Below are 16,570 nucleotides of genomic sequence, written 5' to 3'. Positions count from 1 at the left end.
GAGCGTAATCCAGAGGTCAGAGCTGGTTACTTACTGTTCTCTAGTCCTCCGTTAACCGCTTAGAGGAATATTCGGGGACATTTTCCCGTCCCGACGCTCGCTTCTCTCCGTGCGCTCTCCTTCTGCCTCCCGCCGGAGCGCCGAGCTGCAGCCGGCAGGAGGACACACCCAGCCACATGCTGATCAGATTAGAGGGCGGCGCGGCTCGACGCCGTAACCTCAGACCTCAGCTCGGCCTCTCATCTCCACACTGAACTCAACCCTGCTCTGCAGCTGCTGCTACTGCCAAACTCCTGCTGCCTTCATCCAGCGGCACGCTGCTTCACACACACACACACACACCAAGGGTTTCTTGCATGCATGTGCACACACATTTACCCGTAAATGTTTCAAGTGAAGGCGTATCATTTGTGCACTTTTGTTTCAGAAAATGTGTTTTTAAATAAGTTACGGTTTCCCCGTTTCCACGGAGACAAAACATTTTAAGGAAGTTGTTTGACTGTTTCCACGGAGACGGAGCATTTCTAGGAAGATGTACACTCCCGTTTCCATGGAGACAGTGTTCTCCTGTTTCCATGGAGACAGAACAGTTTTTGGGAAGTCCTGCTTTTCCATTTCCATGGAGACAGATTGTAAAAAACCTTGTTAATGATACATCCTGTCAGAACTGTGACCAGTTGTTTTTCTTCTCGGGTTCTATGGAGACGGAACATTTTTAGGAAGATGTGTTTTAATGTTTCCATGGAGACGGAGCATTTTAATAAGTGTTTTCCTGTTTCCATGGAGACACAGTTGCAGCATTTTTTTTCTCTCCAAAAGTTCCACCATTGGGTGTTGTTTTCAGCGGCTCTGAGCAGTGGTGTCATGTAAACCAAAACCCAAAATGCTACTAAAGGTTTGCATTTTAATTTGAAACCACTGCGGCATAAAGAGGCTCCTCTTCCTCCTCCTCCTCCTCACCCAGACTTGTGGCGGTCCCTCATCATGGCGCCCGGCTCTCTCTTCCCGCCCTGGTCGAACATGGGGTCCACGAACTTGAAGACGTGGGCGGAGCCGAACTGCAGCGTGGAGCCCGAGCGCAGCACGGTGGTCTCGGTGACGCGCTGGCCGTCCACGAAGGTGTCAGCGTCGGGGCCGTGCGGCGTCACCGTCACCATGCCCTCGCTGTGCATCAGGTTGCAGTGGTGAGGAAGGATGCCCGGGCCCAGCAGCTGGTGGAGAGACACGGCAGGGACGGGGGGAGGGGGAGGACGAGGACGACGTCATCAACCAATGAACGGATGAGTGGAAGATAAAGAAGTGGATGAGGATGGGTGGATGAGCAGATGGATGGATGGATTGTTAGATGTATGGAAGGATGAGTGTGGATGGATGAGTAGATGGATGGTTGGACGTATGGGTGGATGAGGTGACGGAGGAGTGGAGGTCGTGTGTGTGTGTGGTTCTACCTGGATGGCTCCGTCCTCTGTGCAGTCTGAGCCCACCTCAGTGATGCTGTGCTGAAGCCGGTACAGCTTTGGTTTGTCCCTCGAGTCGGACCCGTCTATCGACACACACACACACACACACACACACACACACACACAGAATTACAATGTGATTTTACCCTCCTGTTCTGAAGAGAAACACAGTTAAACACACACATTGTCTCACACCGACCGCCTCTCACACACTGAACTCACTGAGCCCTCCTTTCTCAGCTGTGAGGAGTCAATACAACCTGGTGCATGCTGGGAAATGCACCGCTAACGTGGCTAAAGAGGAAGGTGGTGGGGGTGGGGCTGCAGTGCTGCTTCTGGTTACCGGTGGTGAGCGGGGAGTTTAGTACGAAGCAAAGCGGCAGATTAGTTCACCCGAAGCCAAAGAAATCAGAGATGCAGTCAGAGAACGGTGGAACTAACGGGAGATATCACCGACTGGAGGGGAACAGGGTCAGCAAGGTCAGTTTTATTGATCTTAAAACGATGGTTTTGATTTTATTTCCCTCTAATTTTAACTGCAGTACATCTATTTGACCACCAGTGGTGCCCTTCAGTCTGCCTGTGTGACGGTCAGCGATGGGGATAACGACGAGAAAAGTGTCGACATTAAAGTCGGATTTAGTTATTTACAGATTATGCTTTAATAATTTAAGCTGTCGTCCACTTCAGATCAAATCGTGCTGCATGTGGCCCCTGAACCCTGTTCTTAAGTCTTTAATTAACAAAATATTGTCAATATTTCTGTTTTTTTTCCATTGTTTTTAAAAGACTGAACCTAGTGAGGCACCACTGACATTGAAGAGGGGATTGGGGGAGGACTCGTCACGAAACAAACTTTTTGATTATTTAACTATAAAGAATATAAATATTTTACTATTCCTAGGTGATAATTCAACAGAGTCATAGTTAACAGTTCACCAGATTAAATATTAAAAGAAAATATTAAGTAAAAAACTACATTAACACTACATAGGTAAAAATTATAATGAAATGGAATTAGTGGAGGCTAAAACTATTTATCTGTTTACTGAAACACATTTATTGGAAGTGGATTTATTCTGAATACTAAAAAGATTAAAAAAAAAAAATCTATTAATAAGAGTAAACAGTTACAGTACATGCAGACGTTTCATAAACGGATATTTCAAATTAAAATCATGAGAATTATTTGGAGCAAACATTTGCCAAAAAAAAAAAAAAAACTAACATTACCTTATAATTTAGTCATTAGTATTTATTTACAACTGACTTTAAGTTAAAATTTAAATATTTCGTTCAGACTCAAAATAATTTCTACTGACAGCTACCAGGGAACATGGCTACATTAAAGGTGAAGCTGAGGGAGGATCGGGGGAGTCTGGGGGTCACCGGGAGGGGGGAGGGGTCACCGGGTGTCGCCCCCCCCCCCACAGCCACGTCAACACACACAGAAGAGCGGAGGGTTTTCTCTTTACCTTCGTGGTGCCGATAGGCGTAGTAGGCATAGTGATTCCCTCGGCCTGGGCAGGCAGGCAGGCAGGACACATGCACAGGCCACACACACACACACACACACACACAAACACACACACACACCATGCCGTACGAAAAGGTGGGAAAGAAAACAGACACATAGCAGAGGGTGAAAATGCAGCAAGGAGGGAAAAAATGCAGCATTACCTTGTTAACCCATTAATTGCATGGAAGGCGCACGCACGCACGCACGCACACACACACACACACAGACACACCCAGCGCCCCGTTAAGCCACCAGTAAATGGTCGGTCTGGATGAGTTAGTGTCTTCTTGCAGCGTCCGGACGTCTCTCTCAGAGGCGTGAATCGGCACTCGATGGGTTAATGAGGACGGAGAGGAGGGTCAGTAGCAGAGGAGCCAGCGGTTAGGGCGGGACGCTCGGCAGGACGCTCGCAGGACGCTCCACAGCGGCTTCAGTTCCGGTCTGTCTGATGCATTCAAGGACTCAAACTTACCTGCTTGGTTCTATTGTCTTGCCTGGAGGAAGTCCTAAATTAATAATACCTTTTTTTTTTTGTTTTGGTCTAAGAAGAATCTGGTTTTTTTTCCATCCAAACCCAAACGGAGGAGCTAAATGTGAGCGATGGCAGCTACAGCGGCCCCTGCAGGCCACGGCGCGTCACTGCAGCAGTACCTGGACTGAGCTCCACCAGGTACGGCAGCTTCTCGGGCGGCAGAGCGCCGTCCTTCCCCCGGAGGCCTTTGACCTCCGCCTTCCTGCCCTTCCGGCCCTGGTAGTCCGGAGGCCTCTTCTTCAGCTGGAACACCAACGCTCCTGGAAAACACAACAGGCTGTAGCATCCTCTCACATCCTTCACTCTACTGCTTTTTTATTGATTGTTGTCCCTAAATGATCAATAAACTTCTGTCTCATTTAATCTGTACAACAAAGCCTGTTGAATCCCACTATATTCATGTCATTTAGGTTTACTGCTCTTTTAGGATGATGCGTAATGACAGTGAGGCAGCAGTAGGGGGCGGTAGACACCAACTAATGAGGAGGAAGCCTTGAACTGTTACACTGGAAGGAATTAAATCTTTACTTTATGCTCAGTAGAATAAAACTCTAAATCAGGGGTGTCAAACATAAGGTCTATGGGTCAAGACAAGGCCCACAACAGGCTCCAATCCAGCCGAAAGAAACTTCAAAGAATGTATTTAAACAAATTTCTTTAGCGCAGCAATAGCAGCAGGACAAGACTGAGACCTGATCTGAAAGCTAGAAATCTAGCATTACCCTCAAAGCCAAGCAGTCAGGCTGAGTCTGTAAAATTACCCATAATGCAACAGCTACAAAAGATGTTTTTTTTTGGAACATTTCACCTAATTTTTTGAAGTTTCGTTAAAATTGGCGTTCTGTTGACACTGTGGTCATTCTCAGTAGTATTCTTTGGTTTTGTGAAGATATAGACATATAGACAAAAACACAATCTTACCATTTAAAGTATAATTTCTCTTGAAAAGTGGCGTCTAACTAACTATAGTCACACTTTAAAAACCATCTAAATGAGCTTTATCCCCACAAAACAGTGTGTGTAGGTTTAAGAAAAGATTCTTTTACTTCTAGCAGTTTTCTCAGAGGTTAAGATGAATTTTCCAGTCAACAGAAGCCGAGTTTCTGCTTCTTCAGCTTTGTCACTTAAAACGGAGCATAACGAGACGCAGAAGGAAGCGAACGTGGCCGAGCTTCACCTCTGTCTGCAGGCCAGTCCCTGAAGATCTGCAGTGGACACTCGCTGTCGTCCAGGATCACCTCCTTACCAGACTTATCGTCCTGCTGCATGGGGAGAAAAAAAAAACAAACTTTATTAACAGTAACACAGGATGATTATCTGGGTAATCTGTCCTGCTGGTGGAGAAGGCGGCGCCGTGAGTGAAGGCGGGCGTACCCGGGCGATGCAGTACTCTCTGGGGTTCTCCTTCTCCAGGCCGTACTTCTCCAGCGCCTCCACCACGGCGAAGTCCGCCGTGTCTCTGGTGGAGAGCAGGATGGTCTTGTAGGGGATGTTTGGCTTCAGGCTGTCAGCGTAGATCCTCAGAGTGCCTCCTGCAGACACACACACACACAATGTTTCACTTATTCTGTAAGATTTCTTGATGTAAAGTGAACTTTTCAAATTTCCATGTTTTTATTATGGGGAACTTTGTTTTAACTGTACTTTCTGGACTATGAGCTGGACAAGGCAGCATCAGATGGATGCATGGACTTTGTGTTACTTCAGCTAATCCGGTAATCTAAAGCTTTGTTTATATGACATGCATTTACAAGACAACGTCTTGAAAACTGTTATCCACACAGCAATGGAATAAACGCTGAAAACAATGTAGTTTTCACGCTGAACCACCAGCGGGCGCTGTTAGTTGTTTTTGTAATGAAACACAAACACAAGCTGCAGAGAACAATACACAATGAACACTAACAATATGGAGAAGACTGACATTTGAATGGACAGACGACTAAACGAGACTGTTATTACGGTGACTGTCAACTCTAAAACTACCAAGTTCAGGAGAGTCTGGACCGGGAGTCATGAGACTCTGGAGGTAAACATTGTTCTTATTGTCCCTCTACTGAGCATGCTCAGAACTGTTTACTGCGGCCGTGGTGTGTATGACCAGGAGCAGTGTTTCTGCCCTCTACACAGAGTTTAGTTGCTGTTGAAAAGTAGCATATATTGTTTCTGTTTCCATGGAGACGGAGTTGGAGCGTTATTGCAAAGTTCCACCACAGCAGCCATTCTGAAAATGTTGTGCCTTCTGTGGCGCAGAGACCACGGTCACGTTAACAAACAAAACGATGCAAGAGTTTTCTGTTTTCACTGGAAAATGTTGTCTTCACACCAGTCTGATCCAGTTCCACACAGTCCGAGTATTTTAGAGAAGGATCAGGAAGCAGTTAAACGCTGCGCCACTTTCCTCCTTCGTATTTAAAACCTTGACTGTTTCTAGAACATGCGGTTCAGGTTAAGAGCCTTGCTCAACGGCCCAAAGTGGTGCTGATGAGGGTGTGGACACGCTGTGGCTGTCTAGTTCCCAGTCCTGGGATTCCAACAAGCAACCGTTCCCAGTTGCGTGCTGAGCCACCCTGTGGCGGCAGACGTGGCGCTGCGACCCTGAAGTGTCAGCTGAAAACAGTCGTCTTCATAAATCCCACAGGAAAAGTCAACGGGTTTTTTTTACGAGCGTTATATAAAGTCGTCTTTTCCTGAACGCCCCGGTTCGACCGCAGGACTGCGGACGGCGGCGGGAGCTGTTTTCGGCACGGGTTCCCCGGTCCGTCCGTCCGTCCATCTGTCTGTCTGGAAGAGCGATTAGCTAACGGCTGAGTCACGCGTGTTTGTGTCGCTCCTCCGGCGCGCACGTTTCCCCGTCTGGGTGCGTAAACACGCCGCCGTGACTCGTTCTGACAACATATGGCCGACTCCACCCAGACGGAGCAGACTCTGGACTCAGACACAAACACTCGCTCATCATGCTGCTACATATGTGTTTGTGTGTGTGTGCGTGCACATTTATCTGCATACACATTTCTTTGCATTCGTGCATGTTTTGGTGTGCCTTTGATTGCATACATGCGTGCACTCTTGTTTGTCTACGTGCATGTTTGTTTCTTAGTTTGCGTGCACATTTGCCTGTGCACATGCCTATTTGCGTGCACATTTGTTGGCGTATGTGTTTTTTCACGTGCACGCTCATGCATGCGCGGGTTTGCATACCTGCATGTTTGGGTGTGTGCCTGTTTGCATCCGTGCGTCTCCCTGTTTTCTCCCATTGTTAAAGTTTATAACGTACTGTTCTCTGCAGTGTGTGTGGTTTCATTATAGAAATAACCAACAGCACCCACTAGTGGCTGAACATGTTAACTACATCACTTTGAAGTCGTGTCATGTAATCGGATATACTTGTCAAAAGTATTGCTTTCAGTTTCCAGAGTTAAATCAAACCCGGAAGCGGCCTGAAGCTGGGAGTCTTGGAGAGAGTCCAGTACCTGAGTCGGGCCTCCCGTCGCTGCTCATGAACTCCTGCATGCGCTTCTCCAGTTTCTGCTGGCGCCTCCTCTTCATCACCACCTCGGGGTTGGAGATGGTCCTGGTGAAGCTGGTCTCCGGCATGTCCTTGTAGACCTCGGCGGCCAGCCGGCTGTTCTCCCTGGGAGAGAAGGCGAGGAGGCAGAGGGGAGTCAGAGCGGGAGTCGCCATCTCCCCGTTCTCCTGGAGGAGGAGGAGGAGGAGGAGGAGGAGGAGGAGGAGGCGGCGTCAGCTACCCGTCCTCCCGGCTCAGCGTCTGCTCGTCTCCGTCGGGGATGCGGGCGAAATCCTTCTCTCTCTTCTTCTCCTTCTTCTTCTCCTTCTTGGACAGAGTCCTCTTGAAGTTCTGGATCACTCCGTCCTTCTCCTTCTCCGGCCCGTTGCTCTGGCTCTTCTGGGAGAAAAAGAAGAAGAGTGAGCGAGGCGCCTCGGGACGGAGGACTAATTTCTCAACGACTGAAAAGACGATCAAAGACCGATGTTCAGTCATTTTCAAGTCTTAACACCTCCGAGTCAGATTCCTCCACAGGAAGCGATCTGATTTAAAACTTTGGGAATCTTTAAATAGAAACAGAGCTGAAGGAAGCTGCAGCAAAGGCAGAACTTTTACTTTCTTCAGTCTATTTCTGAGGCTTCTGCTCACATTTCTGCAGCCGTCTCAGGACTGTTTTCTAGAAAACTCTCAGCGTCCATTTTATTCTAGACATCTGAGGCTTTAAAACACTGAAAAATGAAAGAATTCTTTATTTTATCTACATTTTCTTGAATTTGGTGACATAGAAACTACTTATAGATCCTGCCAGATTTAAACAGACGGGTTCAGTGTGATAAAAACAGCTGATCATGACGATACGGATTTTTTATTGAGTAATCATGGCTTCGTTTTTCTTCTACCAGTCACTGACCGATGGATGAATGAATGAGTCGGTGGATGGATGGATGAATGGCTGGATGGAGAAGGAGTGATGGACTGTTGAATGACTGAATGAATGGATGGATGCAGAAATGGATGGATGGATGAATGAGTAAGTGACTGGATGGATGATGGATAAATGAGTAGATGAATGGATGGACGAATAGACGAATGAATGGATGATAAATAAGATGGATTGATAAGTGACTGATAGATGAAGGGCGAGGTGGATGGTTGGATGCAACGATGGATGGATGGCTGAATGGACTGATTGATGGATGATGACTGATGGATGTAACAATGGATGATGAATGGATGGATGGGTTGTTGGACAGACGACAAATGAGGTACATGAATGGATGGATGGATGGATGAGCGACCGATAGATAAATGGCTGGGTGGATGGATGGATGTAATGATGAATGGATGAAGTGGTGAACGGCGTGCTGAGGGACAGAGGGAGCATCGTACCTTGGGCAGGATGTCGTTCTCGTTCTTCAGGACGAAGCGTCCTTCTCTGTCGTCTTTGTTCCAGTTGAGCTGGACGACGAGCGGCTTCTCGTCCAGGTCCAGCTGCCGCTCTTCTAACACACACACACAAACACACACAACCCAGCGGGTTCAAGCATCGGTTCAAGAAACAGGTGACAGGAATCTCAAAGTGTCTGAGTTCTATCATCTCGGAGTGTTTGATCAGCGCCGACCGGAGACGTGCGAGACTCACCGCCGCTGACGTGCACCTCGTACAGCGAGTATTTGGGCGAGGAGAGCATCCTCATGTCCGGCCGGAACTTCTCGGCCAGCGTCTCGATGACGTCCTGCGTGGTCGCCGTGCTCGACACCCGGATGCACTTGGTGGCGAAGTTACCGGCGACCCGGTCCTGGAAGTAGAACCGCATCACGCCGTGGAACTCCAGGTCCTGGTCGGGGGACACAGAAAGGAAGGCCTTGAGAAACAGAAACTGTGGATAACGAGACGCTGACTGAGAGAGATGAGCGACATCCATCAGAAAACTCAGACCGAACAGATCCCGCCTGAACGCTGATGAGACGCCGTGATCCAGTCTGGCCTTCAAAACACAATGACGCCCGTCATCAAAACAACCTCACAAGATCAGTTTCTACTTTGGCAACGTTTACACAAATAAAATATACGCTGTTTTTATTTTTAAGTTTCAGAAATGTTTCGTGTTTACACGGCAATTTTTTAAAACTGTCTGTTTACATGAAAACTGAAGAGACGAGGAAAACAAACCGACTTGAAAACCGGACACATACTGAGAAAAAAACAGTATAAACATTGACAAAGGGAGAATGCAGGCATTCATATAGACAGACCGTCAAGTTAGACTCTTATTATGGTGACTGTAAATCTAAAACTACCAGCTACCTGCCTTAATGTTTAAAAATCTGTCATAGTGAATTTGCAGAGCCTGAATGCAGATGGAAATGTGGCTGAACTGCAGTTCAGTCGGTGTTCTATGATTTATATGTTGCACAGGTTTAGTTCACGATGAATTAGTGATGCACCATGGAGCTATCGTTAAAGACTTGCAGAAACTCCTAATGGAGTAACTACATTCCATATATATACATATATACAGGGTTCCTACATATTTGCCATTTCAAAATTCCATACTTTTTCCATACCCAAATTTCCAGACTTCTCGCCAAAAACATCAAATAATTTGTGACATTTTAGTAAGCATAGTGCTCCGCGGAAGGATATACCGGCGCACAGCGGGTGAGTCTATGGCTGCTACTGCTGTGCTCCGGTATATCCTTCCGCGGAGCACTGCCATGCGCAGATCTGTGTGTATCAAAACGTTATTTTAATGGATTGAAAAGAAAACACGTCTTTTAAAATGTTTTATAACCATTCGGATTTACTTCACGTGCTAATACGCCGTCCCCTGGACCACTGGAAGGAGTATTTTGTCCAATTTCGTCAGTCCGGCTCTGATTCCTATTGACTTCCAGCAATTGAGCTAAGCTAACTACAATGCTAACAGCTGGGAACCAGCCACAAAAAAGTATTTATGAGCTTGTCTAACTTTGTCAATGATAGGGAAAGGGCGTGGGTCCAAAATCTTTGGAGTATTCCTTTAAGGGGGCATTTATCCAGCAGCTTTGTCACAGCTGTGACAAGGAACTCCTTGGTTTCCATCCTGAGCTGTGTTTCTTCCCCATCATGTGGCTCAGCACCGCCGCCTCCCCCATGTTGGAGATGTTGAAGGACTTTATGCAAAGTCTGCATTTTGCTTTTCTTGTCTGCCCGGAATCCTTTGCCAACCAGCCTTTGTATTTGGGATTTTTTAGCCACTCCTCTGTAGGGCTGGGCACCGTTAGATATTTTTCGGGTACAAGTACTTTTTCGATACCTCACGTATGGTACCAGTTCCTGAACGGTACTTTTTTCGGTACCTGCCCCTTCACGGCGCACGGACGACACCATGACTGCATTTGCACTTCATGCCACTAGGTATGCTGTTTGCATGTTCAACCTTATTTTAAACAGACACCACAGAGGAAGAAGGGCTGCAGGCTGCAGGCTCTCTGTGAGGCTCTCTCTGCATGCTGTTAGAAAGCGAGTGAGCCGGTAAGACGTGGTAACATGTTCAATGATGGATGTGCCGTTTTTTTCAGTAAAAGAGAAGAACTGAACCATCATTTCCGCGCATGTTTATTGACCACGCAGCCACTTTAAGAACCGAAACTGATACCCGTACGCACGTCTCTTGTTCGGTACCGGTATATACCGGAGTTTTTCGGTCGGTACCACTGAGGTACTGTTAAACGGTACCCAGCCCTACTCCTCTGAAAATTTACATCTTCCCATTTTAGCTCGCTCACGAGCAGTAGCTAGTTCACATGCCCTATTTCTTCTTCTGTTGGTTTTGCTTGGTGGTTGGCATCCATAGATATCATATAAGAACTAGATGCCTTAAGGCCTCAGTATGCTTCCCCATTGCAGCGACGTCGTTCCTACGCCGGCAACCCTACGCCGCTACTGAACATATCTTGCTTCTGCATCAAGGGAACGCCCTCCTCTGCAGTTTCACCGCCAAGCCGCTAGGCAGTCACAACAACAATGCGGCTTCCGTAGCTCCGGCTTTTACCTGGACACAGATCTATAGACATAGATATCTAGACACGTGCACTTATCGAACATATATCTGCATATATGACATATCTGGCGACACCGGGCTGTGGTGGAGGAGAGGCTGAGTGGACCATGATGAAATATTGGTGAAACTAATGAGTTTTTGGACGATTAAAGCCGTTTTAGGAGCGGCTATACACATAGCCCCGTCTGCTAACAGTGCTAACACTGCTAACAGTATAGGGATGTGTGCCGCTCAATTTTGGATCTAAACTTCTCCCGAAGCACTGTTTGGATCAGAAAAGCATTCGGGAAGAGTTCTACTTCATTCTATAAACAACGCGAAAGCGGACCAATCACAGCCCTCGACGTTCACGTCACCACTCATCGCCTCGATGCGAAGTCAGGATTTTTGGGAGGTGCGCGTCAAGCCCTAGCGTAGGAACAACGTAGGGCGCGGCGCAGACGTTGTATGAATGACGTCGCGGTGACGGGGAAGCATACTGAGGCCTTCAAGGCGGAGTCAACAACATTGTTCACTGGCGGTCATCTTTGGACAGTGGGCCACTCCAGGGCGCTCTGTGTAATCTAAGGGAAGGTGAGTGATTTACACTAAAATACTCAACTCATTGAATTCTTGACGGATTTACAGATGGTTTGATTTATTACTGATGTTATGTTGCTATGATTCAGACTAAATGTTAAAATCACAACTTTTCTTTTTGCATGCAGTTAAATATCTACTTGTCTGACGTTTCTAACGTCAGACAAGACGTAGTATGGATTTTCAAACCAAGTCGTTTGAAAATCGAACGAAAATTGAGCAATCACCAGCTATTTCAAAGTTGACGCTCAATTGACATTAAAGGGTAACTCCGGTTTTTTGACACCTGGACCTTATTTCTAGGTGTGTGCATGCTCATATACTCACTCAGACAAACATCGTGCAGCTCGGAGTCCTTCAGAAGTTATTTAGATCCAACCAATATAGCGCGGGCCACGGCAAGGGAGCTTCAGTGCGGGACATAATCTCTGCAAAATCGCTCATTTCGGCTATATTTTTTCATCCATAATCATAAAGTGTTATCAAAAAGTCAGCTCGTCTACCGTCTTCAGGTGGGTCAGCTGACAGTTTTCGATAACTTAGCCACAATTAGCTCGGATGGGAACGCTGGAGCTCCTCTCCCGAACAGAAAGGCACTGACTCGGCCTTGCTGTCATGGCGCACGGACGTCTGACTCGCCAGGAGGCTGCATAAAGTCAGCTCAGCTACCGCCACGGTCGGACAGCCAGGGGTGGCTGGCGCGTGGGTCCGATCGCCCGCCTGCGGAGCCCAACCGGGCCTGGAGGCTGGGCCGCTCGGTCGGGCGAACCGTCCACCATGGCGGCGGCGCTGGGCCACGTGCAGCACGGGGGGGCCCGTGGCGGCCCCGGGTTGCCTTTCGATCCGGGGTTGGATGCTCAAAGCTCTGCTCTGCTCTGATAGGATCTGCTGTGCTTCGCTCTTCTCTGACACCGTGCTAACTTAGCCACAATTAGCTCGGATGCTGGAGCCTCTCCCGTCGGCCGCGCTGCGGCCCGCGCACAGCGCTCCTCACCCGGCCTGGAGACCTCCAGAGACTCTCGGTGAGGAGAGACTTCCAGGAGTGCCCCGCAGCCCACGCGCAGTGCACCTCCGCTGGGCTAACTTAGCCACAATTAGCCCGGATGGGAACGTCGCGGAGCTGCTCTCCCCAGCAGAAAGGCACTTTGAGTCTGCCTCGGCTGTCATGGCGCCCGGGCGTCTGACTCGCCGGGAGGCTGCAGCCCCCCACCCAGCATGGCAGCGACTCAGAGTGCCTTTCTGCTGTCGAGAGGAGCTCCAACGTTCCCATCCGAGCTAATTGTGGCTAAGTAAGCAAAAACTGTCAGCTGACCCACCTGAAGACGGTAGACGAGCTGACTTTATGATAACACTGGCGATGGATGAAAAAATAAAGCCGAAATGAGCGATTTTGCAGAGATTATGTCCCGCGCTGAAGCTCCCTTGCTGTGGCCCGCGCTAAATCGGTTGGATCTAAATAACTTCTGAAGGACTCCGAGCTGCACGATGTTTGTCTGAGTGAGTATATGCGCATGCACACACCTAGAAATAAGGTCCAGGTGTCAAAAAACCGGAGATGCCCTTTAATGTGATGAGTGAGTGAGTGGCCCTGTCCCAAGATGGCCGCCATGTGACGACGTTAGTCCCCACTAGGTTACAACGCGCATGAGCCATGTAGGGTTTGTATATATATCTATGTTGGCACCCAGTTTACAGGTGCATTGCTGCCAGCCTGCCACCTACCGGACCGGAGTGTAATGTCAGCTGAGAAATCTGCCCAAATGTTTTCCAGGACCGTAACCGTCTGTGTGCTCTCACACAAACATTTTTAGCTGCTGCCAACAGATCGATGCATTTCTCTTTTTTCTATATTCTTTTTCTTTCCTTTTTTTTTGTTTTTGTTTTTGTTTTTTGTTTTTTAGAAAATATAACAATGATAGAAGTCTTGGAAACATGAATATTTTTCCATACAATAGTTTCAATTTTCCATACTTTTCCAGATCTGGAAAATTCTAAAATCAAATTCTATACTTTTCCATACTTTCCATACTGCGTAGGAACCCTGTATATAACATAAGACTTGGAGGGATTAGAGACTGTACTTTAACTTACTATTAAATATGCAGGAAAAAAGTCAACATGTGATAAATTCCTTTGACTTCAGTCATTTCCAGAAAACGCTGAAGTGGTGATGGTCTCAGTGTTCATATGGCGTTTCCATCAGCTGGTTGAACAGTCAGAGGGAACCCCCCTCCCCCTCCACATAATATTTAGACACAAACACAGCCGGTGCTTTCTCCACACCCTGGGCTATTTTCACAGTGTGTACAGTTTCATTGACTACATGTTGACATTTCCCTCTGCAGGCTCTGGCATACAGCAGGAATGTCCTCCACATGAACACGCCCAGGCCTCGCACGCATGTCGGGAACAATGTGCTGACGCCGCAACTGTCGCCTGCGGCCAGCGTGCACATGTGCACGTGTTAATGCTTCGGGCAGCGGAATCACAATTCGACCTTGTGCCGATAGGCCGTCGAAGGCATGAACCGTGATCTCTGTCAGGATTGTTTTTCATAAACTGAATTGCTAAAAAGGCCATTTTTTTGTGAGGGGAAAAAAAAAATATAATACAACACTGAAAAAGGAAATATATATAAAGTAAACATAGTGGAAGGTGGAGAGGGTGACCAGTCCAAGATGGCCGACCCACGGCTCATCAGTGCCAATAGGGAGTAGTTCTGTAATTCAGTGGGGGGGGGGGGGGGGGGGACCTTCCACCTGAACTGCGACACATAGAATGAAGCCTACAGGAAATTCTACAATCGTCGACACGCTCCAGTCCTTCACGGTCCCGTATCGCCATATCGCCTAACTTTCACTTTGGGAGCCGGTTTGGAAAAGTGAGAGAGGCTCGGAGCGCCGTCGTCGTGTAAACGGACACCAGAGATGTGACAAGTCTCTCGGTTCCACTGGTTCTGGTAGTTTTGCAAACAGAGCGTCAGATTCCAACTGGAACCCAGCAGCGGTTCATCCTCACCAGTCCCAGATGGGTGTGTTTATCGGCGAGAGCGAGCAGCGCCGAGCGAACCATCTGCAGTTTTCACACTACTTCTGCAACATTTTTCTTACTTTTCAAGCTTTCAATTATTTGGACGCTTGTATTTTGTGGCGCACTTCATTTGTAGCCTCAAACAATGCAAATACTTAGCTTTTCTGACCGTCGCAGGTCTCTGCGCAGTCGAAACTTGCAGCCATGTACACGAACGTGTTTGGGGATTAAGTTCCTTCCAAAGTTTACACCATGAGGACAATAAAGTGCATTGTGGAGTCTAACCGTGGACACACACAGACTCTCATGAAGGAAATCCCTGACCTGAATGTCTTTTGTGTGTGGATGCTGAAAAGCAGCATGTACTTTAACGGGGATGTGAAAGAGGAAACCCGACAGGCCGGACGGCTTTCTGAAGTGACGGATCCGGCACAGCTGACGGCACCGAGTGTGAACAGCACGACTTGAAGCGGAGGTTTAAACTAGATTTAACTAGATTACGTCGACACCGGTACAGTCTGAGAAAGGTTAGATGGGACTGTTTTCAGGTTTTCCTCAGGGCGGGCGGGGGGACGACTCTCCACCTCGCTCGGCCTCAGCAGTGAGCGAAGAGTGGAAACACTGAGCAGAGTTTCGATAGGGGAAGGGTGGAGCCGGGAATGTGTGTGTGTGTGTGTGTGTGTGTGTGAGTGCGTTGTGATTTACTGCAGGAATGTGGGTCATCAAGGGTTGCCGTTGTCAGGCTTGCGTAACTGTTGGTAACTGTTACCGTGGATACGGTAGACCACTTGCGCCGAGGCACAAAAGCCCCGGCTCGGCGCGGGAGGTGATCATTAACACGCCGGCCGGTGCGGCGGCGGTCACCTTTGGGCCTCTGGGGGACGGCCAAGTTGAACGGTTCAAGTCAAGTGCAACAGCGAAAAGGCAACATCAAGTCAACCCGGACAGCGTCAAGACGACCAGGAATATAGAGACCGCTAAGAAAACATAGACTGACAAACATAAAGGTCTGCTGTACAATTCCACGCCAAGATGACCTGACGTTCAGGCGTGTGAAGGCCAATATTTATCAATCATGGAGTGCTGCCCTATCACCTCACATGAATGCGTCTCGGTGTGATCCAGTTATAAACTCACAACTTTCTAGATTTCTTTTTCCTGAATCAAGAAATATAAACACAGACAGGTAAAATCTGGAGGATTTGCTAAAGCCGCAGCATGCAGTTTGTCACTGCGTTGACCCTGAAGACCTTTAAATGCCAGACTGCATTAACTATAACCAACCAGCTATCCAGGCCCTTCATGATGCTGTTGTATGTTTTAGTTAACTGACCACAACATTTCAGTGGATTATCCATCTTCTGACATATTAACCGTTTTATTTAGCATATTATAGCTTTCTAAAATATAAAATACAGACTCCACATAAAACCTCTTCCAGTTTATAGCTTTTTCATCAGTTAAAGAGTAAACTTTAAAACTGAACTCAAACAAGAATAAACTGCTCAGTCGTTCCCGTACACGGTGTTATTTCTAATAATCCCCAACAAATGTACTTCTTTTTCCAACAGCACTGAGGGGCTGAGAAGAAATGCTAATGCAGCGGTACGTTACTGAATAACAGTCTGGAGGAAGAGCTGCTACAGTCAAGTCTGTCAACACAAACACACACACACACACAGTTCCAGTCCTGACGTGTCGGAGAGGTTTAGCGGAGTCTTTGATGTCGGACTCCTCCTGTCAGAGCAGGAATGTGTTTGTATGCGGCGTCCACGCTCGCCGGATGTACACAGCTCCACCGCTGAAGCTCACAAATGAACCGACGATGTGAGGTGAGGAGTTATTGAGTTGAACGTGGATACGCGTCGGAATCCATCACAGATTCGACCATTTACC

The 16,570-nt window shown here is 47.7% G+C and overlaps 1 protein-coding gene across 1 annotated transcript in view; it reads right to left on the bottom strand.

Annotated features, from left to right (window-relative positions):
• afdna (afadin, adherens junction formation factor a) overlaps positions 1–16,570 on the bottom strand; it is a 91,401-nt gene that overhangs the window by 45,669 nt on the left and 29,162 nt on the right. Inside the window, 10 exon segments of the mRNA XM_030109529.1 lie at positions 961–1,211; positions 1,449–1,543; positions 2,936–2,980; positions 3,631–3,771; positions 4,689–4,773; positions 4,886–5,043; positions 6,985–7,145; positions 7,261–7,418; positions 8,409–8,521; positions 8,662–8,857. Coding sequence (XP_029965389.1) covers positions 961–1,211; positions 1,449–1,543; positions 2,936–2,980; positions 3,631–3,771; positions 4,689–4,773; positions 4,886–5,043; positions 6,985–7,145; positions 7,261–7,418; positions 8,409–8,521; positions 8,662–8,857 — 1,403 coding nt within the window.

This window comes from Salarias fasciatus, chromosome 15 (assembly GCF_902148845.1).
Source record: "Salarias fasciatus chromosome 15, fSalaFa1.1, whole genome shotgun sequence".
Classification (NCBI taxonomy): domain Eukaryota; kingdom Metazoa; phylum Chordata; class Actinopteri; order Blenniiformes; family Blenniidae; genus Salarias; species Salarias fasciatus.
The sequence above is the reverse complement of the archived record's forward strand: the minus strand, read 5'-3'. Positions and strand labels throughout refer to the sequence as shown.